General features: G+C 41.1%; 5 protein-coding genes across 6 annotated transcripts; 4 read left to right on the forward strand and 1 right to left on the reverse strand.

Annotated features, from left to right (window-relative positions):
* Positions 1-648: 648 nt before the first annotated feature.
* On the reverse strand, positions 649-9,079 carry lbhl (LBH regulator of WNT signaling pathway, like). 2 transcript variants are annotated; one of them, XM_040131062.1, is made up of 4 exons: positions 9,011-9,079; positions 1,912-1,987; positions 1,205-1,499; positions 649-719 (listed from the first exon to the last, which is right to left on the reverse strand). In XM_040131062.1, the coding sequence occupies exons 2-4, from the start codon at positions 1,981-1,983 to the stop codon at positions 649-651; spliced, it is 438 nt and encodes a 145-aa protein (XP_039986996.1). In that variant the 5' UTR covers positions 1,984-1,987; positions 9,011-9,079. The 2 variants fall into 2 exon arrangements, with proteins under 2 accessions (XP_039986996.1, XP_039986995.1); XM_040131061.1 differs by lacking the exon at positions 9,011-9,079 and adding an exon at positions 2,836-2,922.
* Positions 9,080-9,889: 810 nt separating this feature from the next.
* On the forward strand, positions 9,890-11,187 carry LOC120792168 (complement C1q and tumor necrosis factor-related protein 9-like). Its single transcript, XM_040131235.1, has 2 exons — positions 9,890-9,932; positions 10,793-11,187. The coding sequence occupies exons 1-2, from the start codon at positions 9,890-9,892 to the stop codon at positions 11,185-11,187; spliced, it is 438 nt and encodes a 145-aa protein (XP_039987169.1).
* Positions 11,188-11,502: 315 nt separating this feature from the next.
* Positions 11,503-15,125, forward strand: polr2i (RNA polymerase II subunit I). The gene is made up of 6 exons (XM_040130002.1): positions 11,503-11,694; positions 11,859-11,913; positions 12,504-12,577; positions 13,056-13,130; positions 14,395-14,446; positions 14,733-15,125. Exons 1-6 carry the CDS (start codon positions 11,633-11,635, stop codon positions 14,793-14,795), a joined length of 381 nt encoding a protein of 126 aa, XP_039985936.1. The 5' UTR covers positions 11,503-11,632; the 3' UTR covers positions 14,796-15,125.
* Positions 15,126-15,688: 563 nt separating this feature from the next.
* pglyrp5 (peptidoglycan recognition protein 5) lies at positions 15,689-17,086 on the forward strand. Its single transcript, XM_040131333.1, has 4 exons — positions 15,689-15,723; positions 15,852-16,047; positions 16,222-16,340; positions 16,557-17,086. The coding sequence occupies exons 1-4, from the start codon at positions 15,711-15,713 to the stop codon at positions 16,730-16,732; spliced, it is 504 nt and encodes a 167-aa protein (XP_039987267.1). The 5' UTR covers positions 15,689-15,710; the 3' UTR covers positions 16,733-17,086.
* Positions 17,087-19,569: 2,483 nt separating this feature from the next.
* Positions 19,570-20,778, forward strand: foxg1c (forkhead box G1c). The gene has a single exon (XM_040131542.1). The coding sequence runs from the start codon at positions 19,570-19,572 to the stop codon at positions 20,776-20,778; it is 1,209 nt and encodes a 402-aa protein (XP_039987476.1).
* The last annotated feature ends 1,943 nt before the right edge of the window (positions 20,779-22,721 follow it).

Genomic DNA, 22,721 nt, shown 5'->3' on the forward strand with positions numbered 1-22,721 from the left:
TCACAAATTACAATGCTCGACAAATTCAAGAAACAGCACGTCAATCCAGAGAACAGCCAACACATTTTACAGCGATTTAACGAATACTGCACATGATGAGGGTCTAATCAGGTAAATGTCCTCAGAGACCACCATTTGGGTCAAAACGATGATCTATGAAGAAGATATTTAATAAGGTACAGGCTGTTATTTTTATCAGAGACAGGGATGAAGTATAGATAATGAACAAAAAAAAATGTGTTGCCATACCAGGATGTCCTCTTTTAGTGCTATAACATCACTGAGCCCTTAAAAATTAGGAAATAACAAGGGAAACGAAACATAAAGTCACAACGTCAGCAAAAACTTCCCTAAAAGTTATAACAACACCATGTTGCTCAACTCTCTATCAACAGTGTCAGCGAGCTGATGTTTGTGTGGCTCAGAATGTGTGTTTGAGTATTTTTGTCCCGGTTCTGGTTCCCATGTGTGCAGGCATGTCTGTATATGGCTCTTCTTGTATGCATTGATATAAAGAGAGCATAAATTTTGCAGTCGCCATTGTAGCTTGACAGCGGGTTGCTATGTTTTGTCACAGTTGTTGACATGCGTGATGCCAGGATGCTTCCTCACTGCGTCATCAGAGATGCAGAGTACTTAGGGGTTAAGTCAGTTGAGGGCCGGAGCGCTACTCGGTGGAAGTGTGGGGGTGTCATCTCTAAATGCATCCGACTGAAGGTCTGCAGAGAAAAAAAGTACACTGTCTTTGTGTTATATTTTTCGGATATTTAACATCAGACTTTTGGCTTTGGCTGTACATTGCACAATACAGCTGAGATAATGTACAACTTGCATTTTCAACATCCACAGTCCTTCCGATCAGGTTTTTGAGCTGTCACTGTGACAAATTTGAAAACTAAAAATATTCATATCTGAAAGATGTAATCTTGAACACAAAGTAAGACAAGAGAATCAGCATGTTGTTTTGTTTCTTTTTTTGTAAATGTAATGCAAGTATATTTTTCAAAATTATGGCAACAAAGATATGCCTGTACAGTCTTAGAGCATAAGAGTTTTCCCTGTTCATTTAACATAACTTTCCCAAGCAAGCGCCTACTCTCCATCATGGTATTATCACTGTGCGGCTAGTAAAGTGATTTTTGACAGTTTGTGGTGGCCATGCAATAAGTTTAAAGGGGAGAGTATGCTAACATGTTTAGCTCACCGATGAGCGTCAAGCCTTGCTCCTGGTTCAGTATAACTGACGTCCCCTCTTCCTCCTCCTCTTCTCCCCAGTCTGCGATGTTCGCTGGGGGGATGCACTGCTCCAAGAACAGGTCCTCCTCGTCCTCCTCCATTTCCATGTTCTCTGGAGGCCAGCGTAGCTCTCCGCTCTCCACCTCGCTCACTTCCGTGGGTTCCACCACGATGGAGGGTAGACGCTCCTTCCCATGGTCCTGGTCCAGGCTGTTCAAGGAGGTCTCCGGGCCCAGGACAACCTCAACAGGGTCAGGGAAGATCTGGAGGAAAAGATGGGAGAGCTAACTGAGGATTGAGCAGAAAAGCCACACGGAAAGTAAATTCAGTTAACAGCCAAATACTTCAGTGTTAGACTTCACCCGTTTATCTGCATTTATTTTAATCGTTTTTTAAATCACGTTTATTGTCCAGTTTTGAACACTCTTATATTGACTAGTAATCCTAGAGATTATTCTCACACACACTCACTGTCACACACACTTACACAGCGCTTGACCTTAGAATCTGTGTACTTATTGTGTCTTATGGTTTTTAATCCTTGTTTTTATCAGCATTTGTGTCCCTTCTTTCAAGCATTTTTCGACAGACCTGTTTTGTACGTTTATTTGATAAATTCAACTGGATTCATGATTATTTGAACAAGTCTGGTCACAGTACGATGATGGAACATACCTGGAATGGCAATCTCTGGTCCTTCCTTTGCATGTCTTCACAGTTTGGGTCTTGACCGCTCATCTCCTCCATCCCTCTGCGGAAACAAAGCCATAATGAGACTGGAACAGAGACTAGAAAACAGACAGACACTACAAAAGAACAAGTACTATTCTCAGCATGGAAACCTTAATAGCATCCTCTTCCATTTGAACACCTGAAGCCTGTCTCGTAACTGTGTGTGTAGAAACTCCTTAAAATTTAGCTCTATTAGCATAATTTTAACACTGAGGATCCCCAGGAATCCCCATACAGCAAGGTTTGCAGAACTACAAACAACTTAAATTTGGCTTTGCCAAGTTGTCAGATCCATTTTTCTTTACAAATGCAGAGTTGATAAGACTTTAGAAACCTCTTTAACATCCCAATAAAGCCATTCTTAAACCCCCCCAGAGACTCTTTGGGTATTCATCTGGAATCTCTACAGACTCATAGAAATCCCCTTCAGGAAGTCTTTAAAATACATTTTACTACAGCAGTAGAAACTCTAGAAATTTATTGAGAATTCATTTAAAAACCAAAGATGTGATGTATTTGCAAGGTTTGCTTTGGTTAATATGCGGTTATTTTATTAAAAAAATGTCCTCCATAATTTTGGAAAAAAGATCTCATTACATTGACTTTATCACTCTCAGATCATATGAGTATCTAAATGATTATTTGCTTGTCAAAAACTTAGTTCTCCAACAACACTACTAACATCCTCTGCCCGAGTAGCATTTGGACAATTTTGGAAGTCAGATGAATTGCCACCTAAAATATAACTACAAATACCAGAAATTTGCCACAATTGACGTCTGACTAGATAATGTGCGGCCCCTACACTATGAAAAAGAAGATATGGCCTGCTGGCTGACTACACGACCTCGTAACTCTCACTCTTACGTGTCTTTCTAACTTGTCCACAAGTCTCGCACAGCACTGAGGTCCACAGCTTGACATTGAGTTGCAAGAGAGGAAATCCCCGCATCAAGTTTTCAAATAACATCACTGTGCCCCTCATTCCCCAGTGTCATAGTTGAACTACAGTTGTATCACATTATACAAAGTCCCTGCCTTTTGATTGCTCAGAGATTTTCTGTCCTGCATCTCATTGGCCAAAGCTTGTCTGTCTATGCTAGTGTGTGAGTCTCCTAACCCACACACAGAAACACACTCATACTTCAGATTAGAGCAGAACTCAAATAAAGTCTGATACCAAAATGGATTACGTCCTTTGACACTCATATTTCATTTTCTGACTGCGAGCCTGATGTGATGCTTTGGCTCTTTCAACTCTTACAAACGGCTGTGAGCCTAAGTGGCCAAAGTCTTTGATATGTCTGTGTCATCTCTCAGCCACTATTCACAGACCAAGTCACCTCTGTTTTCTTTTAGTTAAGCCTTGATCCCGTGGCCTTTATCAAACTACTGTTCTGCATGTCGGGATCACAGCCTGCAGTATCCAGGAAGTAGTCACTTGTTTCAGATACATGGATGAGCCTGTGTCCACATCCAACTTCAATCTGTTTATGGTCTCCAGAAGAGCAGACAGGGGGATTAAGAAGAACTGAGGATCTGTCCGAATCCTCTTTTCATCCCTCTCCCCTGCTCCCTCTCTCTTTTTCCCACTGTGTTTCTCTCTGTGTCTGTTCTCTCTCCATAAGTACCGATCATGGTTTGTTTTCATCCAGAAGCCTGGTGTAAGGACAGTCTGTTAAATCTCGCTTACTCTTTAATGAAATTTCAGTTTAAAGATAGATGTAATCTCTAGTCTTCCTGTTTTAGACCCTGTGTCGGGTACTTTTTGGTATTTGCCAACAGCAGAATCAGTCACATTACGCAAACCAAAGGGATTAAGTATTTTGTAAGTGCCAGTGAAGTTTTCAGATTTTGTAAATTTGCAAATTTTGCAAATGACAGGATGTCAAGCAAGAAAGGTTGTGAATATAGAGCAGACTCATTATGAGGGACATAAACACTGAGTGTAAATTTCAAAGCATGGTTACATATTAATGAAGTCAATATATGTTTCAGAGTAGAACATAGGAATACAATGTATTTCCAGGTCCAAGCTACATCTTACTGTAAATGAATGCTATATACATAGACACAGATACATTTTTTGCCCCGCTAGTGGTGTAGCTCTAGGGTTCAACACTTTGGACCAGACCGAAATATCTCAACAATTATAAGCTGAACTGACTTGAAATATTTTTGCAGACATTCTTGGTTCCCAGCTGATATGTCCTTATAACTTTGATGATCACCTGCTTTGCCATCTAACGCCACCATCAGGTCAAAAGTTTAATTTCTCCAATGCTTCAGGAGGTTTCTGACTAAATACCTGCAAAACTAACAATATTCCTGTCAGCCTCAGCTGTACTTTGTGTTTAGTGTTAATTAGCAAACGTTAGCATGCTCATTTGGTGGACTTAACACTTGCCAAGCATCTGCTATGACAGTGTCATGTTAGCATTCTGATGTTAGCATTTAACTCTAAGACTCTTTTTCCAAGATATGCGGCACTTGAACCCTTTTATAGTTCATTCTTTATGCTAATGCACACTTGTGTCTGTATTAACAGAGGCCGTCTACAAGCTGCTGTAAATGTCTGCTCCGACGCAGCCAGTTGGAAGTAACCTTTGGGTCAAGTAGTGAGTGAGTCGTGATTTTAGCTGATTTCTCTTTTTTCAGACTGCCTCAGTTTGACAGATTTCAAGCTCAGTGTGTTTCTAATCAACATGTTTAAATTCATTGTACAATATGACAAATGAAGAAACACTAAGCCAGTTTGCACAGCCGTCAAAATGAGGGCATCCTGTTCTCATCTGGGTAGGATCAGCTTTGGGAGGATGCTATCATTTTTGACCCACTTGTGAATGTGCGCAGCCCTACAATTCAATTTCTGATATTAGGCTGCTGACAACTGAGGCTCGCTAAGCTGTTTGTATGCCACCTGGGATGGAAACTTTCAGCAGCTATTATGATGAAGAAGCTAAGCCTCCATGTAATCCCACTCATATACACTCACCCTAAATACCTGCACACTTCAGCTCAGTCAACAATCATTCTTTCTTTCTTCAAAAAAATTGAAATTTGTTTGGATACACTAAATAGAGTAAAGGAAGACATGTTCCTTTAATAGTGCCCTTGCAACATACCGTTTGAATAAACTAAATGAAAGATTGCGGAAGAAATTCTGAAGACACATTACAGTGGGCCATGAGGTTTTCCTGTGTTATCACAGCTTTTTTACCATTCTTTAACATCGCCAGAGCTGGACTGTTTTTGATTTAAACTGTCTCATGCCCTGGATGACCCGCAGTGACCTCTCAAAACCTTCAGAAAACTCAAAACCACCAAATAAACCCTCGAACGCGTAGCCTGAGCAGATTCATTTTGCTAGCTCTTCTAGTGATTTTCATTGCTTTTTGTCATTTGTCTTTGTCTTTTTTCTCGCTCTCTCTTCCTCCAAGCCTTACACACATTCCAGTGCAAAAAAATGGCTGTCCACATCCTTTTACACTTGCGCTGACACTGAATGTACAGACGGGCTTTCTTGTTACTCAGTTGTCCCAATTTTTAACCTCAATGCTAGGTTACTTTTTTGCACCTAAAAGACTCAGACACACAAAACACACATAAATGCATTCACACACATGACCACAGAGGGCTGGTTTCCATAAGTCACTGAACCTGCCAACCTACTTCTGTAATATATCTGTTCTAAACAGTTTATTTTTTATTATTTCTTATTTTATTCTGCGAATGTAGACTTCTCACCATGAATTGTTCAAATTACTCTGAACCTGCTGTTTGAGCGCGCCTGATCTCATCTTCACGACTCCTCTACTGAGGTCCACACACAAACACGCAAGGACACACACACACACACACACACACACACACACACACACACACACACACACACACACACACACACACACACACACACACACACACACAAAATATTCACACTTTTTATTAAGTGTGAAATGAGTGTAGGTATACAATAAACAATAATAGGGGAATTCAGCCTGGGAAAAAAACTTAATTCTTGCTAGTGTGAATGATATTTTTGTCTAAAACACACACACAAACTTCAAGTAGGCCGTTACCCCTCAGTTCCAGTTAGGCAGATGTCTTCTCCATCTTGGCACAGCTCCACACTGGTGAAGCCCGGCTCCTCCACAGTGAGTACAAGTGACACGAGTGGGGATGCAGGAGGAGGTGAGCAGCTCCCACAGCATTCCCCCTCCGCAGAGCCCTCAACGAGGCTTTTGGCCTCCAGGGCGAAGCCTGGGTGGGGGTTTTCCTAAACCCTCAGGGATCCCAGGAAGTTTAGCAGAGGATCAGGAGGTGGAGGTATGCCTGGTTTCCTTTGTCAGTCAGGACAGCACCTGTCTCCCTTGTCGGGTTCGGTGCTGAGTCTGCCTGCTAGCCCAAAGCCTATATGCGCTCCCTATTCTCCTGTATCCAAATTCCTTCCTCAAGTCTCTGTCAATATCCCTCCCTGTCCCACCCCACCCACTGCCAGGCTTTGGAGAGGAGCGGGATTAACGTCTCTTTCGATTACAGAGGCTGGATGGGTGACGTCAACCAGGCTTGATAGTCTCCTCTGATGAGTTGGCACACTGGGTCGCTGGTGCATCTGTAAGGAAACACATAAAGGCCACACAGATGGCACACGGCCCCACTGTTGATGGAGGCTAAATTGACTTAAGAGGAGTATAACTGCTCACAAAATAGTCAAGCAGAATTTTTGCAAAACTTAATATCAGCTCCTTTCTGTCCTCCCCATCCTGTCTATTTGTCCACCATGGCTCCATCTCTCTCTCTCTCTTTTTCCAACTGTCTGTGTGCTGTTGCTCCATGAGTGGATTTAGATTTGGACGATTCATGGAATTAGCCCAGGGATCAAGGGCTCAGGGGTGGGGAGGGGATAGATATATATATAACAGGCACCAACTATTGCTAAACAGACAGAGGCTGTTAACAGCAGTGTGTAATCCCCTCTGTAGGCTAAGGCAGTAGGCTATATGTGGAACTAGGTAGTGAAAGAGCCAGTGCAACATGAAGCGCATTCTGCTTCTGCAGAACTTTGGAATCCAGTGAATGAAAAATTGTGTGAGATTTTTACTCTTGGAAACTATGTCTGCAATCAGCCTTTTCTGCATGATCAGGGCAGTACTTCTCCTTCACTCAAGTGCCTACATAAACATGCGGTCAATGCTTTCACCCAGATTCAACTGTTATTCTTACACATATCCTCCACCAAAGTACAGTAGAGTGCATCATTACAATTCAGTGATCTCACCGTTTTGGCTTTTTATGAGAGAGAACCAACAATAACTGTTTTTTAAATGCCTGCTTACTTACCAAGACCATCTTGCTTTGCTAAAATGAAGCCAGGACAACACATAAAAGCCAGAGGCAGAGGCACTACAGCTGATTACCAGTTTGTGAGGATACTGTTGTGTTACTTTCTCAATTCTGCTCTTAATCTTCCTTCTGGCTTAGGCTTACTCTGTGATTCTGTCTTTTCCTGCCACTTGTTGTAGCGCTGTTACAAAGGCATATTACCAATTTAAAGAAATGGGATCAAAAAATTTAAAAGGTATAAAAACATAGATATGAATAATGCAACCTATAAAAGAGAAACATTAAAATCAAAGCTAAAAATCTCAAAAATAATGATTACTGTTCATGATAAAAAAAAATGTGATCAAAATGTCAAATTTAGTATTTATTATAAATCATAGTCAGTATCATCTTATCTAGATATGTCTTTATCATATACTTTAACCGGCAACACAGAAAATACCAGTATCATGAAAAATCCAGCTCTGTGAATTTTAATATTGTGAAAAACATCACTAAACTCCATCTTTGCAAACAGGAAGTCTGTAATTAGTGCAGATAAGCAACTCTGTTATTACTGAGTGGACAAGAATCTGAACAATCTTCACAAACAATGAGGCTTGATCTTCTGTTTGTCGATGCCGACAGCTGTCTTTTTCACCGTTAATCATTTACTCAGCTGCTTGAGTCTGACATAATATGACATACTGGTTACAAAAGAAAACTGTATCATTAATCACTTGACAGTATTAATATCATATTGTACTGTCATCTTCCCTTTTCACTGCATGTGAGATCCTGATGTTGTTGCACCATGTCTATACCGTCATTCTGTGGTCTGTTAAGTTATGTGACTCAGTATATCCTTCCTCAGTGTCAATGTCACTATATTATATTGTGTTGTTAGTCTCTGATTACACTAAACTGCCCAGAAAATTCCTTGAAAAACATTTTGTCAGGCTCTAAAAATTGCTTATTTTAATAATCAGAATCTTCTCATAACAGGAGACACACGGATTTCTGTTGTATATATGGATTAGTTGTATTTGTATCAGAATTTACAATTAAAGCTTATAAAAAAAGGTGTACAAACACTTTTTAGACTTTGACTTGTATTGCATTAGATATGTCTGATGACACCAAAGTGATTTTGATAGTGAGAGTAACATTTTCTTTGACCGTCTAATGCTGCAGTCTGTAAGTTTTAAAACAATATTACAAGAATTACAAGTCATCCAGATATTTAAATTTTGCATAAACATGTCCATATAGAAAACAACTTATATTACTGAATGTATATTTGCATTTTTTTGTGTTATTATTATTTTTGTGGGCATTTTGTCTTTATTTGAGAGATGACAGTATAGAGACGGACGGGAAACAAGAGAGTATAGAGACAGTAGAGAGGGAGGGGCGTGACATGCAACAATTTTTTAATATATATCTAATTTAATATATTTTTTTCCATTGTAGCCTATCTTTAACAGAAATGATCATCACTCTTCAGTCGTGGCATATGATAACTCTCTACACCTGGTAAAAGCTTTTACAAATGAATAAATACTTACATACGAATACTGCATCCATAAACATTTTTGCTCTGTTGCATGTACAGTTTTCACAACAACAAATTATTTTGAAAATATTTAGAAAAGTAAATATACCTTAAATCTATATTGTTAAAATGTCTTCCTGTTTGACACGCATCTGGTATTACCTGTAAACTGCCCCTCAATGTGCCGGTGAAAGTGATGTTCATAAAGTTAAATGCAGCTTTTTTTCCCACCTGATTCATCCAGTTCAGCAGTTATACCACATCTCTGCCACTACAAGCAACTGACAGACAAGAATTTGAAGAATCTGGTACAGTGACGACTCCCTGCTGGTTTACTGGAGCAGCCAGTTGTATTTCAAGTCTGACTATGTGCAAAGTGCATTAATTTAGTTTATACAAAACAAATACACAGAACCTTCAATCATTATATAGATCAACGCCATATTCATGTAATTTCCTTTTACTGTATTGTCCTGTTATTATTGCATGAATCAGTCTGTATATTTTCAATGTGTCTTACCAACGGCTAGATAAGTCCCTGTACTTTTATTGTAGCTGTCCAATAAAGTTACCTCAGATTCCAATCTGGCTGTATTTTTCATTTTATATTGTTTTGTATTTAAAGAACAATTTAGCCAGGGTCTTCCTTCATTAAAAAAAACAAACACTGACACAAAGAACTGTTGCCTGTTTTATTCTTCTGAAAGTAAAATCCCCCTTGTAATTTAAATGCTTTGCAAAAAAAAAAGCTTTCAAGCGGAATGAACAGGTTGCATCCGCAAACCAGATGAACAACTTCGGCTTGTGTCTCTGCTTGTCTTTCTAACATTTGCTGCATTCTCCTGCAAGACAGCAACAGGTAAGAAGCGCATTGTTCCCGAGTTAGATTTATTTTATTCTAGCCAAAATAAGCAAAAAGCATTTGAAAGGACTTGCAAATATTTCTTATAAAACTTGCCTTAGAGTGTTTAAACCATCAAGATATTGCAGCTATTTGGTTGTTGTTTTTAACAGAGGTCCACATCATCAGAGGTTTTAGTCATGGCTTCTGTCCCTGGCCGTGGAGACAGCATTTCTACATCAGGTAAAAAAGAAAAATTATTTTAAAGATCACTATATCTGTCGATACCACCAGTATTTGCCAACATTTCATAGATCCACTTTTTAAATTGCAAAGAGTTGGACAAACTGTTTCTTATTAAATAGCGAACGGGTCCCTAGACCTGCTGGGTGTTACAACATTTATGCAACATGTTTACAGAGCACTTACCTTACATAAAACACTTACGTTATTTACTTTAAACATAATTGTGACCACCTTTTCAACAAAAAATGATATACGACTGTACTTTTGCTGTGCACTATAATGTGTTGCACTGCAAGGGACTGTAAGAAAATTTGATTTAATCAGAATTATTAGGGAGGAGGGGGTCAGTTATGTAACGGGTCAAAAAAATGACAGCTCCTGGTCAAATAATAATAATAATAATAGCAGGAATATTTGGTAAACAGGACTTGATTTATTGGTAGCAATGTGAAAAGTATTCCATTCCAAGTTCCATTAACATATTAAGATCAAAACTGGAGATTAGAAATTCTCTCTGAAGGTTTAGGTTTTAGACAGTAAAATCAACTATACTTATTCAATTCGTTATAGTACTTTGAAATATTGGAGGATGTTGCAGTTTCTCTCTTTGTCAAGGAGAGGGTCCAAAGAAAATATTTATCATGTTGCAGAGGACTGTGCAGTTTAAAAAAAATGCAACCCCCCCCCCAATCCTTTTCATATTGTCCCCTAAGTGATTTCGCCTTAGCTATAAACACCATTTTGCCTGACAAAAGATTGTATTGAGGGTTTGGTTGCTTGTTGTGACAGACTCAGAATTGTTTTACAACACTGTAAAGTCCTTGCTCTGATGATCATGACGTCACCCACTGCCCCAGGGACTGTGGCCTTCACAGCCAAGCTGAACATTGACGACAGCTACCCCTGTCACGCTGGAGTCCTGAAGTTCGCCACTGTGCTGCTCAACGAGGGAGGAGGCTACAGACCTGATACAGGCATCTTCACCTGCCCTGTTGATGGCTTCTATCACTTCACCGTGCATTTGTCTGTGTATGGGCGCGGACAGTGTGCTATATACAAGAATGGAGAGAAAGTAGTGTCTCTGTATCACACCTCCCTGCCTGATAAATGTAGCCAAGTGGCCAGTACAAGCAGTGTGGTCAGACTGTCTAAAACAGATGAAGTCTGGGTGAATATCTGGGGGCCCGGCAGGAATGATATCTTTGCAAGTGAAGATAATGACACTGTCTTTTTGGGGGTTCGTTTGGGGTAACAACATCAGTTTATTACATAAGTGTTACATTGGATTGAACCTGGGGGCTTTTGTTTGTGTTTTGTTTGCCTTTTTCTTGGTGAATATGTGAAAAAGTGTGTTATGTGTTGGCTGTTTACGAACAAAACCAAACCAAGCCAAAAGCCTGTGCCTTTGCAATAATAAATTTAGTGTTTTAATGAAATAACCTGTGTTTGTCAATTGCTACGTGCCAATAATGATATAATAATATCCACTACTAAGGCTTTAATGCGAGGAGAGATAAGTGTTTTCTGTCTTCCAACACCTAGGAGGCGCTGTCTCTGAAATAATCACATATTTAGTAGTATACGCATGCGCAGAATGTGTGTTTTCAAACGGGTGGACGTGATGCAGGTTGTGGAAAGTGCCTGAGCATCACATTTGTTGTATTTGTCAAGTTTATCTTCCATCAGTAGTCTCTCCAATGGATTTAGACAGTGGAACATACGAGCCAGGATTTGTCGGGATACGGTTTTGTCAAGAGTGGTGAGTCTTTAGCCGAATAGAGGTTACATAAGTTAACCTAGCTAGCTAGCTAGCTACACGCTTGTGAACCTAACGTTGTCTTTACAAATAGCTAAGCTTCTTCTAATAATATAAAATAATTGAAAACCGGAGAGCCCACTAAACAAGACGACTCTGTTTTACAGTAACAACATGTTGTACCCCAAAGAAGACAAGGAGAACCGTGTACTGCTTTATGCGGTAAGTGTCTTGGTCAGAGTTACGGGCTAATCGTGCCACTTGGCAGCTGTGAGCCCGCCATAGACAGTTTCCTCAGTCAGTCCCCCTATGTACACCCCACGGTAACCTCAGGACGTTGTGTTGGCATCGCACGGTTTAGTCTTCCTGGGGAATAAACAAAAGTCATTAAAGCAGAAATCATGAAGTGGTGTTCAAATCCTACTTTTTTTTTTTTTTGAGCCAGTCAGTATGCCATGGTGAATTGCAGTATCGGAGCTCCATTGATGACTGCTTCTAACATTCACCACACACACTGGCCTAACTCAGATTGAAAATCTGACTGAACTAACTCTGATCAGCTGTTATGGAACAGATTTCAGGGATAAGTTCAGAGTCTGTTAAACCTGCTTTCTGGAAGAGGCCCCTGCCCTGTGATAGTTTGTTTTTGTTTATTCTTTTAGACTAAACAGAAAGGCTTATGAGATAGCTTGTTGTGACACAGGAAGGCAGTGTGCTTCAATTTCCATGGTATGCCTGTAATACTTTTGCTGAGTGCCCTGCTTGGTTGTTTTATTTTGTTTGTTTTTTATTGAGATGATCTCAACCCACAGTGCAGGAATTGTGACTACCAACAAGAGGCAGACAACAGCTGCATCTACGTCAATAAGATCACCCATGAGGTTGAGTAAGTAACAGAAACCACAGTACTAAACAAATGACCAAGATGGTGATTGGCTTGAAATCAACTATATATCACTCTGCTGCTTTCACTGCAGTTTCACCTCTGCTTTAATATCTGACCTGCTTGTTGTACAACCACTCAAGAGATCAAAATAAGTTGGCATAGACAAGTGACCAAGTAAAATGCATTTTCTACAGACCCAATAATATCAGGTGTGCACCCACTGATTTATTTGTATGCATCTGTCCTTAAATTTCATGGAAAAATCAGTAAAAGATTATCCCTTGGTTTTAACTGTGCGCATACAAACCACAAAGATTACTCACCTTTTTATGATGGCAGAAACAAAATTTTGAGTGACTACATATGAAGCAAAACATTTCTAACGTGCCACTATTGCATATTCAGTGTGTTTGTTTTTATACATTTGAGGACTGTTTTTTGCTGAGGCCTCAACCATCTCGTTTTGTTCTTTCTCCAGTGAGTTGACACAGATCATCGCTGATGTATCCCAGGATCCAACGCTGCCAAGGACAGAGGACCACCCCTGTCCCAAGTATGTTTTTCAATAATCATTGACCTCACTTATTCTCTTTGGGCAGCCCTAATTGTTTATCTGTTTTGTTAAGGGTTATAATGTTTTGTTAGTTTGGTGCCACATTCAGTATAGCTGGATATGTAAGGACATTCAGTCCTGAAAAACAACTTTGGCAGACCTGACAGCTTCATTAAGTGATTTTTTTTTTTTAACCAACTGAGGGCAGGAAGTTGACTCTTTAACAAAGCCATAGTAGCAAGTCCAACTACTCGGGTACTCTTCTCTAACATACTTGCAATTATACTTAAAAATTTAAATTAAATAGAAATCCTATTTCAGTGTTCCTTCTGACTCAGTAGGGGGGTTAACTATATGAGGAAAGAAACCTGAACAATGGGCTGACAGCTGCATTAACCCGCAGAATGGAGAGTTAATCTTTGAGCTGGACTGTTTAAACGGTTTCTTGACCATACACAGAATGATTTGATTCAGTATTAATGTCAAAAGTATTTTCTGACATAGCTTTAAAAGTTGCTCCAGATAAATGATTATGTTAAATGTATGTAGGGCAGAACAACATGTTAGTAATCCCTTTAAAGACAACATGCAATGACGAATAATTTGGGGAAACGCAAACTAAAGGTAGATTCAATGACTATAAATGAAATCTGCACTCTGATGTAGTCATCTGAATCACTGCATTGTCACAATAATGACTCGTGGTAGTCACCACAGCCATGACAGTCAAGACAACACACCATTTGCTGACTTTACACTTTCTTTTTTATATTGAAGTTTCTAGTCATTATCATCATCATCAGTTATCAGTTATCTGAAATTTTGGCACAGATGTCTTCACATATGCCAGTTGTCTCTCTTTTCTCTATTAATTATAGATGGTGTCTGAAAATTTTGTTTGGTCAGAGAGCTGTGGTCACATGTAGATAAGCTCAAAATAATTAGGTCAATATCTTGATTGTCTCAATGGGGATTTAAGCAATCTGTAACTGACTGTCAAATATATACACACATGCAGTAGGAGGGGCAGTTTGGAAGTTGCAGTAAGCACACTGCATCACTTCATATTTTTATTAATTGCTTTTTGTATACATTTACACCATTTTTTGCTGCAAGAGCACCAGTGTTTGTATGCCTAGAGCACAGCATAGTCATTTTGGACTGTAACTTATTTTGAAATGAGACATTGTGTAATTAAGCGGTTATGTTTAAAATATATTAAAAGTATTTTCTAACATTGTGCGTGCACCGTGTCTTTTCCCAGATGTGGTCACAAGGAGGCAGTGTTCTTCCAGTCTCACAGTATGAAGGCTGAGGTAATGATCGCTTGTAATTAAGTACAGTATGCATGACCATTAGTCTTTATATAGTTTTTATATGAATAGGTCTACTGGCTTTCTGTGGTCAGCAGCGTGTCATTTTTCACCCATTAACGAAACATTAACAGTAGCTGTAACTATCCGCTTTCTTCCACACTTAATCTCAACATTCTACCAAAATCCGTGATTAAAAACTCCTGTGGTCCACACATCTTTTATTTGGATTTCAAAAACTGAACAGAAGATGAACTATTTTAAGCAAATGTTCTGTTTCTTCTGACAGGATGCTATGAGACTATACTACGTCTGCACTGCTCCTCACTGTGGACACAGATGGACAGAGTAAAGCTGGTGATGATGAAGAGGTCTTACATGTGCATCTACAGTATTGCTGTTCACAAAAAAATACCCCGAGCTGCAGCTCAAATAGACTTTTCTATTCTACCGTGCCAGTCAGAATTCTACACAAATTGGTAAATGTAAATATAATATCATAATCTTACTGTGCAGTTTCTTGTCAAAACCGGAGCGCTGTTGATGTTTGTAGACCCTGAAAGGATCGTTTGTACGAATTCTTTGTCAGACACCATCTTGTGAATATAATGTATCAGTACTTTTTTAACAGTTGTCATTTTCAAATGTGTTTTGTTAGATTAAAAGAACCAATTGTTTCAAATGTCTCTGAGTATTTCTTGTAACATGTAAACATATCAAAAATACTTTTGTAAATATTAACATTAGCAGACACGCCCGTGCTTTTGGCAGAATGGAGAGTTAATTGTCTGCTACTGTTTTCATTAGTTATCAGGCTGATATCACTTCTTATTTCCTCATACTGTAAAAGCATTAATGTTACTTGACATTACAAAACAGGTGCTACTGATTTCCCCTTAAAACCCCCACGACTTTTAATATAATTTTGACGCAGTCGTGTCAGATTTTGGGGGAAAGAAACGTCAGCAGAGAAACTACCACAGTTTTGCTGTTACCATGTGGAATGTTGAGCGTTTCAATCAAACTTCCTCCTTTTTCAAACGTGTATTCCAAAAAAGCTATTGTGTAACTCAGGACTATTACTCAGCCAGTGTGACCAGTTTGAAAATATATTGTTTGCTCATTAAAGTGGCATGTATCCACATGCAACAAGAACAAGGAATGTGTACTTCCCATGACCACACCTCCTGAAACGGGCTCTTTGATAAGGCAGCTGCACAGTCTGCTGCTGGTCAGTCATCAAAAGCAAAGGCAGCTGTGCAGAGTTATGGAGCAAGAAGGTATGACAACAAACTGCCTTACCCTAGAGATGTTACACTTGGAGATCTTGTTGCAATGATTGCTACTAATGACACTTTCAATTATGACAACTTCTTATTTTGAATATTGTCTTTAAACCGCTTTTCAGTGAGCATTGTTTCAAGGGCACACTGGGGAGCAGCGCGCCCCAAACAGAAGGAGAGACTGAAAAGCTTGGCCCACAGAGTTATCATACACCACACTGCCCTCCCAAGCTGCAAAAGCCTGAAGGAGTGTAAGGACCACATGCTCAGCATTCAGAGAATGCATATGACAGAAAGCGGCTTTGATGATATTGGATATAAGTAAGTAGTTTTGCTGCCTTTAGGTGTCACAAGAAATACATTATTATTTGATCCGGGCAAATGTGGATTTTAGTGTAAGTTTTATGTAGTTTCGTATGTACAACACGGGCACGCTGGGTTTCTGCCAGTTTTCAATGCTAAAAGATTCTCAACAATAATCTCCATATGTTTCAGTTTCCTTGTGGGACGAGATGGTACAGTGTTTGAGGGCCGTGGCTGGGGTGTGGTAGGGGCACATACCAAAGGCAACAATCATGACTCACTGGGGATTGCCTTCATGGGCAATTTTAACAGTAAGCCCATTTATTTACTTTTTGTATTGTGGCAACATAAAAGAACATAATATGTTTAGGGTAGAGCATAAAAAGCAGGAGAGGGGTAAAAAGCTGCAGTTTCAGTGAACCTACAGGATGGTCTTGTGAAATCAGTGGCACACCATTCTGGACACATTTTCCTTTGCTCAGCATGCATACAGCATAGAATCATAACGCTACTTCTTTTGATTCCAGATGAAGCACCAAGCAACAAGTCAATACTGTCAGTCAAAAGGCTGCTGCAGTCTGGAGTTTCCCAGAGCTTTCTACACAAAGAGTTTGCTCTGTTCGGGCACAAAGATCTGGGAGACACAGAATGTCCCGGGGAGCAGCTTTACGCTGCACTGCCACAACTGAGGGGTACCACATGAAGCTTTCTCTAAATGTTGATGGTTTGGAAATTTGACCTTTGGCATAAACTACGGGAGTGGTTGTACTGTAACAGGAGGAGGTCCTACAGGTTTCACAGCATGTTCACAGCCTACATCTCCTGCAGCTGAGGGAGCCATCACATGGGATGAGACCAACCGGCTGTAGTTGTCAGGAAGTGCAATATATTTACAAACTGTTTCAGCATATGTCAAAAGATTGTCAGATTTGTCATTTCACTTTGTGGTTAACTGAGTCTAGGTGCAATATTAATATGGTGTGCAATACATTTTACTTGAGAATACTTCGTTTGATAATGTGAACATGGTGTAAAATAAACATTCACGGGAATTTAACCTCTTCTTACATTATTCTGTGGTTATCAGCAGTATTATCATTATATTATTTAGTTTTTACTTATGTAGGAAATTCTCTCTTTGCTAACCCTCTACCAAAAAGGTCAGGGTTAGCCAGGAAGTAGCACTGCTGCTTGGATTTCACCATCTGGGCCACAGACACTTGAGCAGGAGTCCTCCAAACGGAATGAATTCACATAACAATGAAATGTACTTTATATAGGCCTGCAGACTGTCTTTGCAAGGAGAAGAACATAGAAAAAGATCCAAGAGGATTACAAGTGTTGAGACAACAATGCGTGCTTTCTGCAGTGCCAGAAACATTCCAAACAAGTGCTCACTTGTGCAGCGCGGGGATTAAAACACCCAACACGATGTAACACTGGATTTGATTAATAACAATGACTGAAAATTAACAAGCAGCTGTTACAGCTTTGGTAAAGTAGCTGACAGTTGAATAACAAGTTGTCAGTAGGGTAAGGCGTGGCCTCTTGTCTGCGGTGTTCAAGGCCCCTAACATTTATATGAGAGTAAATAGCCTACTTTAATTTTTGAGTGGTCAGAAATGCTTCCGACCTATATTGCATTTTTTTTTTTTTTTCAGAAAATGCGAGCTTTAAAAATGTTGTTTATGACGCTTCTGCTCACTGTTTACGCCTATTTTTAATTTACCAAAAAGGCTCAGGAATTTCCATCTCGAGCCTTCTTCCCTTTTAGAGCCTGGGCTGGCTTTTACTGGTGGCAAATCTTTTATGGTCCGATGAATGAAAGGCCGTCTCTTTAGTTACCCTCTTGTCAATTTGAGTATCGGAAGAGACATCCGTGCGCTGACTTTCCTTTGCAGTGGTTCACTCACACTGGACTGGGCAGACATAACTCAAACGGCATAAGCTTTCAAAAACATTACTGCTGCTAAGAGTGGTGGTTGGCCTATGTTTTTGGGTGCTTTGTTTGTCCGTGCAGGATACCTGAAAAAGTTACAAACAGAAGTAAGCGTGGAGGCATTGAGCTTCAGCATGATTAGGTAGCAAATCGAGTCTGTTCAGATAAATTCAGAGAGAGCTCTGGTGGCTATGGCAGAGTGGGTCTGACATGACCGTCATCAGAGTAATGCACAGTACAAATACAAAGTAATTGTGTGCGGTGGCCTTTGCACCAATGCTGTCACACGTAGAAACACAAGACCCTGCCTCGACACCCCTGTAGGCCATGTTTCACTCTCCTCTGGCTGGAGCCTTTATGAGAAAGAGCCTGCGGCTAGAGGCAGGAGTGTTGTACCGCTGACACGCAGCAACACCACAGATTACCCGAGTCTATGTTTGTAGTGTGGTGCCATTAAGAATCTAATCTTTTTCACTTTCTTTTTTTTTTTAAATTTCTATTCGCTGAGCCTCCAGGAAGACAATAAAACATTATCTGGCTTCCTGTCCGAACATGCTTCCTTCATATCTGATGAGACGAAATGCTGTCTTCTGGGAAGGCCCTATTAAACAACAGCAGGAACACCTATAATACCAGTATTTGTTTATAGCCTGGAAACACGGTTGGCTGCTGTTTCAAGATGTCAGTAATATTACAACCTTGTCCTAGACAAAGGCATTCATCAGCTTCTGCCACTTGGGATGAAACACCAACTCATTCAGCCATGTGAGCGTGACATCAGCTGAAATAGTTACGGGCTTAAATGGTGGTATTTCCAAGCAGGTTTAAATTTTGATCAGTTTGCCACAAAGCAACGTGTCACTACGAGGAGCAGCAGAGCTCAATGTGCAGTATGGGCCCAGGCCTGTCTCCTGTCTGATCGGTTACGCACCATCACTTTTCACCTGTTTGCTGAGGCTTTACACGACATGCACCGTGCGTTTCGCTCCGCGTTTGCCTGGGCCTCTCACCGACAAAATCATTCAGGCTGCACCTACGTCTTTGTTTTGATGGGTATTTTGCAACAGGGAGAAGGAGAGCGGGACGAGGCCAGCCCACGGGGCAAGGCGCGTGCGGGAGGGTTGACTTTCATTAGTCACGGAAGTGTTACAATTGAACCCGAGAGTTCACCGATCAGTCACACAGATTGACAGCCCACCCCTTTCATCCCGGCTTTAAACCTCTCTCGGCACAGTTTGTCTGTTCCGGCATATTCCGTTACCCGCAGATTAACTTTGCAGGTTGACTTTGCATCTTATTTTCTGAAACCAGGATCCAGTCGGCGCAAAGTACTGGAACATGCCCAAATTACGCCACCGAATATTTCACTTTCGGATCCCCTATGAAAGTAATCCACTACTTTTTTTTTTTTTTTTTTTTTTGCAGGCAAGGAGAGCTGGGCTGCTGTGATCATGCGCATTTGCTGTCATGCTGTCCGGCCAGTGCGTCTTTGGCTCCTCACCACTTTGAATCAGCGCATCTTTGTTCTGTGGGTTCAGTGGCTCGCTCTGCTCCAATCCCCGAACACCTCTGAGGATTCAGGAGTGCTCTTACCCTTTGAGATGGAGGACTTGAAAACTTCGGAGCGATTTTCCCACAAGTCCTCGTTCAGCATCAGCAGCCTGTTGTGGAGACGAGAGGGGGTGACGGGTGACCCGGAGTCTCCTTCTCCGTCCCAGAAACTGCGCTGCGCACCTCCAGAGAAATCCGGTCAAGAGGAAAAGTTGGACAACGAAAAGCACTGCGAAAACCCAGAACCGTGCGCTAAGGTTGAAACTAACCCGGCGCCTGCAAGTGGAAAAGGACAGGAAAAGAAGAGAGGATACGAGGCAAGCGGGGAAGCCGAAGAAAGCGTTCAACCCGAGAAGCCTCCTTTCAGTTACAACGCGCTCATCATGATGGCGATCCGCCAGAACCCGGATCGACGGCTCACACTCAACGGCATCTATGAGTTTATCATGGACAACTTTCCATATTACCGTGAGAACAGACAAGGGTGGCAAAACTCAATCAGGCACAACCTGAGTCTGAATAAGTGTTTCGTTAAAGTGCCGCGCCACTATGATGACCCGGGCAAAGGCAACTACTGGATGCTGGACCCCTGCAGTGAAGACGTCTTCATAGGCGGCGCGTCAGGGAAGCTCCGGCGCAGGGCCGCCACTGGCTCCGGGGCCAAGCTTGCACTTAAGAGAGGAGGAGGTCGTCTGATGTCCTCTGGCACTGCTACCAGTTTGACCTTGGCCGCGGCGGGTTCGTTTTACTGGCCGGTGCCGCCGTTCCTGCCTCTACAAACACCAGTACGCCCCCACCTTGGCGCAGGGACTTATCTGAGTGCCCGTCCGCGCATCTCCGCCCATGCCACATCGGCTGTTTCACAGCGGTCCCGGCTGAGTGCAGACGCCGACCGGTTCTTGCAGACGCGCCAGGAGATGTCTTACATCGGAGTCAGTTGCGCTCAATCCCGCCGCCACCAGATTGGCACTGCCTGCACCGCTTTCTCCGCATCCGTCCCCGCGTGCACACTGCCGCTGTCGGATCCGTGCTCCTTTAACGTGATCTCCGGACAAGCCAGCTACTTTTACTCGCATCAAATGCCGTGTGCTGCAACTTTTAGTCTGAGCCAAGAGGAGTGCGCAACGAACGGGACGTCTCCGGGACAGTTTTTATCCAAGAGCCGCCACTCAGACCTCGGGGGATGCTTTAATGACTTTCCAAATTGTTGCCCTCAAATCAGTTCAAGCCCTCCTTCGTCTGGGAATATAGAAAAATAGCAGTCAAAATACCCAATATTTAAGGTTTCAAATGTTACTGTGGAATTGAGATGAACAAAGATGGCAAGTAAACGGCCGGAACATCACACTTAAAAGAGAACCTGCAAATTGGAATTTCTCCAGTTAATCGGAAGCCCGATTAATGAAAAGTGTCCGGCAATATTTGCCTAATAAATTCTTTGTGTTTAGGTATCTGAATTGAAATCGAAATGGACAATGTTTTTGCACTGGACTTGTATTATTTCACCAGAGCGCATGTTGTGCAAGTTGTGTCAGATTAACTAAAAATTAGCTGACGCATAAACAGCATCTGTAGGAGTCTCACAAAAATTTAAGCACGGGCTTCTAACACGTGTCATTTCCAAAAATGTGTAAAAAACAATATGGATTTGCGCAGTGTAACCAGGGAGAGGGTCAAATGACCGTTGGCCAGCTGGTTTGTACCTGTTGGCTGAAACGATGCGTTTGGAAAACAATGTTCTCCACGATTTCCACGAATCCTCTTCCACATATGTGTATGCACTCGTCATTATAGAAAATGAAGTGATGTTTGCGCACGTGTCACTGTTTTAAGCCTAATGCCACCGTATAAAATGATTTACCGCAAAATGTCGAAAAATGACATTTTAGAAATGAAATCAATTTTTAAAAAAAGTTAAAAAAAAAAAAAAAAAGAAAGAAATGATCACTCCTTCCGAAGTGATATATTTTAACCAGCATGTTAACCAACACCTTAGAAATCAGTCGAAATGTTGCTGAAGTCACGGAGTTGGGCCTGATATGACCGAGTGTGTGGGCTGGCGAGAAGAAGGTCCAGGAGTCCCGATTTCTAAAAGTGTTAATGAAGCCATTTGAAGAGGTGGAAGAGTACGCAGTAAAGTCACTGCGTGAAATGACAGAGAAGCCGCTCATTTGCTGCACGTGTTGTCTTCGAGCTCGTTAATGTTGCAACAAAAAAATATGACATTCCTCTTTGAATTAGCCTGCATGTAATTAACGATAAATAATGCATTTTTAATTGTAATTTCTTTTAACCTCATTAAACCTGTACTGTTGTTGATTGTTTTGTTGTTGTTGTTTTTCTTGCTGTGTTATTCAATGTTTCGCTTTCGAGATTTGAGCCCACAGGAGTAAAGATTCAATTGATTGTTTAAAGTAAAACAAAAACCCCAAAAAATGTTGAAATAGAGGCCGCTTCAATGAAAATGCTGTTTTCCTCTACTTTTTCTTATTTCGATCAAAAACAGTTGAAACGTGCAGCTGAAAGCTTCTGGGGGAAACATCACGTCGAAACAGACTGTGCAGACTGTGATCTAACTTCAACAGGTAGACATCATATTTCCGTTTCACGCTGAATCTTATTGATCTGTCTTGTGTTTCACCCGGGCGCTGACATCACTGCCTGTTAAACTTTCCCTCACCTCTGCCCCTGACACGGAAATGAATAATATAATAATTAAAAAAAGAAAATAGATTTGCTGTATGGGGACACAGATTAGAGAAAGCTTTCTGGATGGCTGCCTCCGTTAGACAAAAGACTCTTTATAGCAAAAGACCCCAGCCCGTCACCTTTTCCGAGCCCCAGCAGCATTCACCGTCGCCTGTGGTTAAAGCAGACTGGGCCGGATCCGGTAACTTCACCGTTGGCAAATCCACAGTCTAGATAGATGTAAAGATAGTTATATCGTTATTACTGGCATGAGTAATTGCGATCGCAGCTCAGGGAGCTGGGGGTGGGGGGGGGGGGGGCAGAGCTGTGAATCAACAGGTCTCTGGTGCGAAGTGGAGTTTTATTCCCCGAGGCAGCAGTAAGAAGATACTGTTAGTCGGTGTAATAAATAACCACCTTCCTTTGACAGCTCTGCTAATAACCACGGAGCTATAATTCAACCCGGCTCGTATATGGTTTCACTGTGTCTTTAACACACATAGTTGGATCGGAA

The sequence above is a fragment of the Xiphias gladius genome, chromosome 7 (genome assembly GCF_016859285.1).
Source record: "Xiphias gladius isolate SHS-SW01 ecotype Sanya breed wild chromosome 7, ASM1685928v1, whole genome shotgun sequence".
NCBI classification, from domain to species: domain Eukaryota; kingdom Metazoa; phylum Chordata; class Actinopteri; order Istiophoriformes; family Xiphiidae; genus Xiphias; species Xiphias gladius.

Excerpts from the sequence above, each read along its gene's own strand:
- lbhl (XM_040131062.1), bottom strand. The coding sequence starts at position 1,983 with ATGGAGGAGATGAGCGGTCAAGACCCAAACTGTGAAGACATGCAAAGG. Across the intron at positions 1,500-1,911 it reads ACCAGAGATTGCCATTCCAG|ATCTTCCCTGACCCTGTTGA; the intron begins GTATGTTCCATC and ends CTTTTCCTCCAG. Across the intron at positions 720-1,204 it reads GCAAGGCTTGACGCTCATCG|ACCTTCAGTCGGATGCATTT; the intron begins GTGAGCTAAACA and ends TTTTCTCTGCAG.
- pglyrp5 (XM_040131333.1), top strand. Across the intron at positions 16,048-16,221 it reads TTTGATGATATTGGATATAA|TTTCCTTGTGGGACGAGATG; the intron begins GTAAGTAGTTTT and ends CATATGTTTCAG. Across the intron at positions 16,341-16,556 it reads CTTCATGGGCAATTTTAACA|ATGAAGCACCAAGCAACAAG; the intron begins GTAAGCCCATTT and ends TTTTGATTCCAG.
- LOC120792168 (XM_040131235.1), top strand. The coding sequence starts at position 9,890 with ATGGCTTCTGTCCCTGGCCGTGGAGACAGCATTTCTACATCAG. Across the intron at positions 9,933-10,792 it reads AGACAGCATTTCTACATCAG|GGACTGTGGCCTTCACAGCC; the intron begins GTAAAAAAGAAA and ends CCACTGCCCCAG.
- polr2i (XM_040130002.1), top strand. The coding sequence starts at position 11,633 with ATGGATTTAGACAGTGGAACATACGAGCCAGGATTTGTCGGGATACGG. Across the intron at positions 12,578-13,055 it reads AAGATCACCCATGAGGTTGA|TGAGTTGACACAGATCATCG; the intron begins GTAAGTAACAGA and ends TTCTTTCTCCAG. Across the intron at positions 14,447-14,732 it reads CTCACAGTATGAAGGCTGAG|GATGCTATGAGACTATACTA; the intron begins GTAATGATCGCT and ends TTCTTCTGACAG.
- foxg1c (XM_040131542.1), top strand. The coding sequence starts at position 19,570 with ATGGAGGACTTGAAAACTTCGGAGCGATTTTCCCACAAGTCCTCGTTC.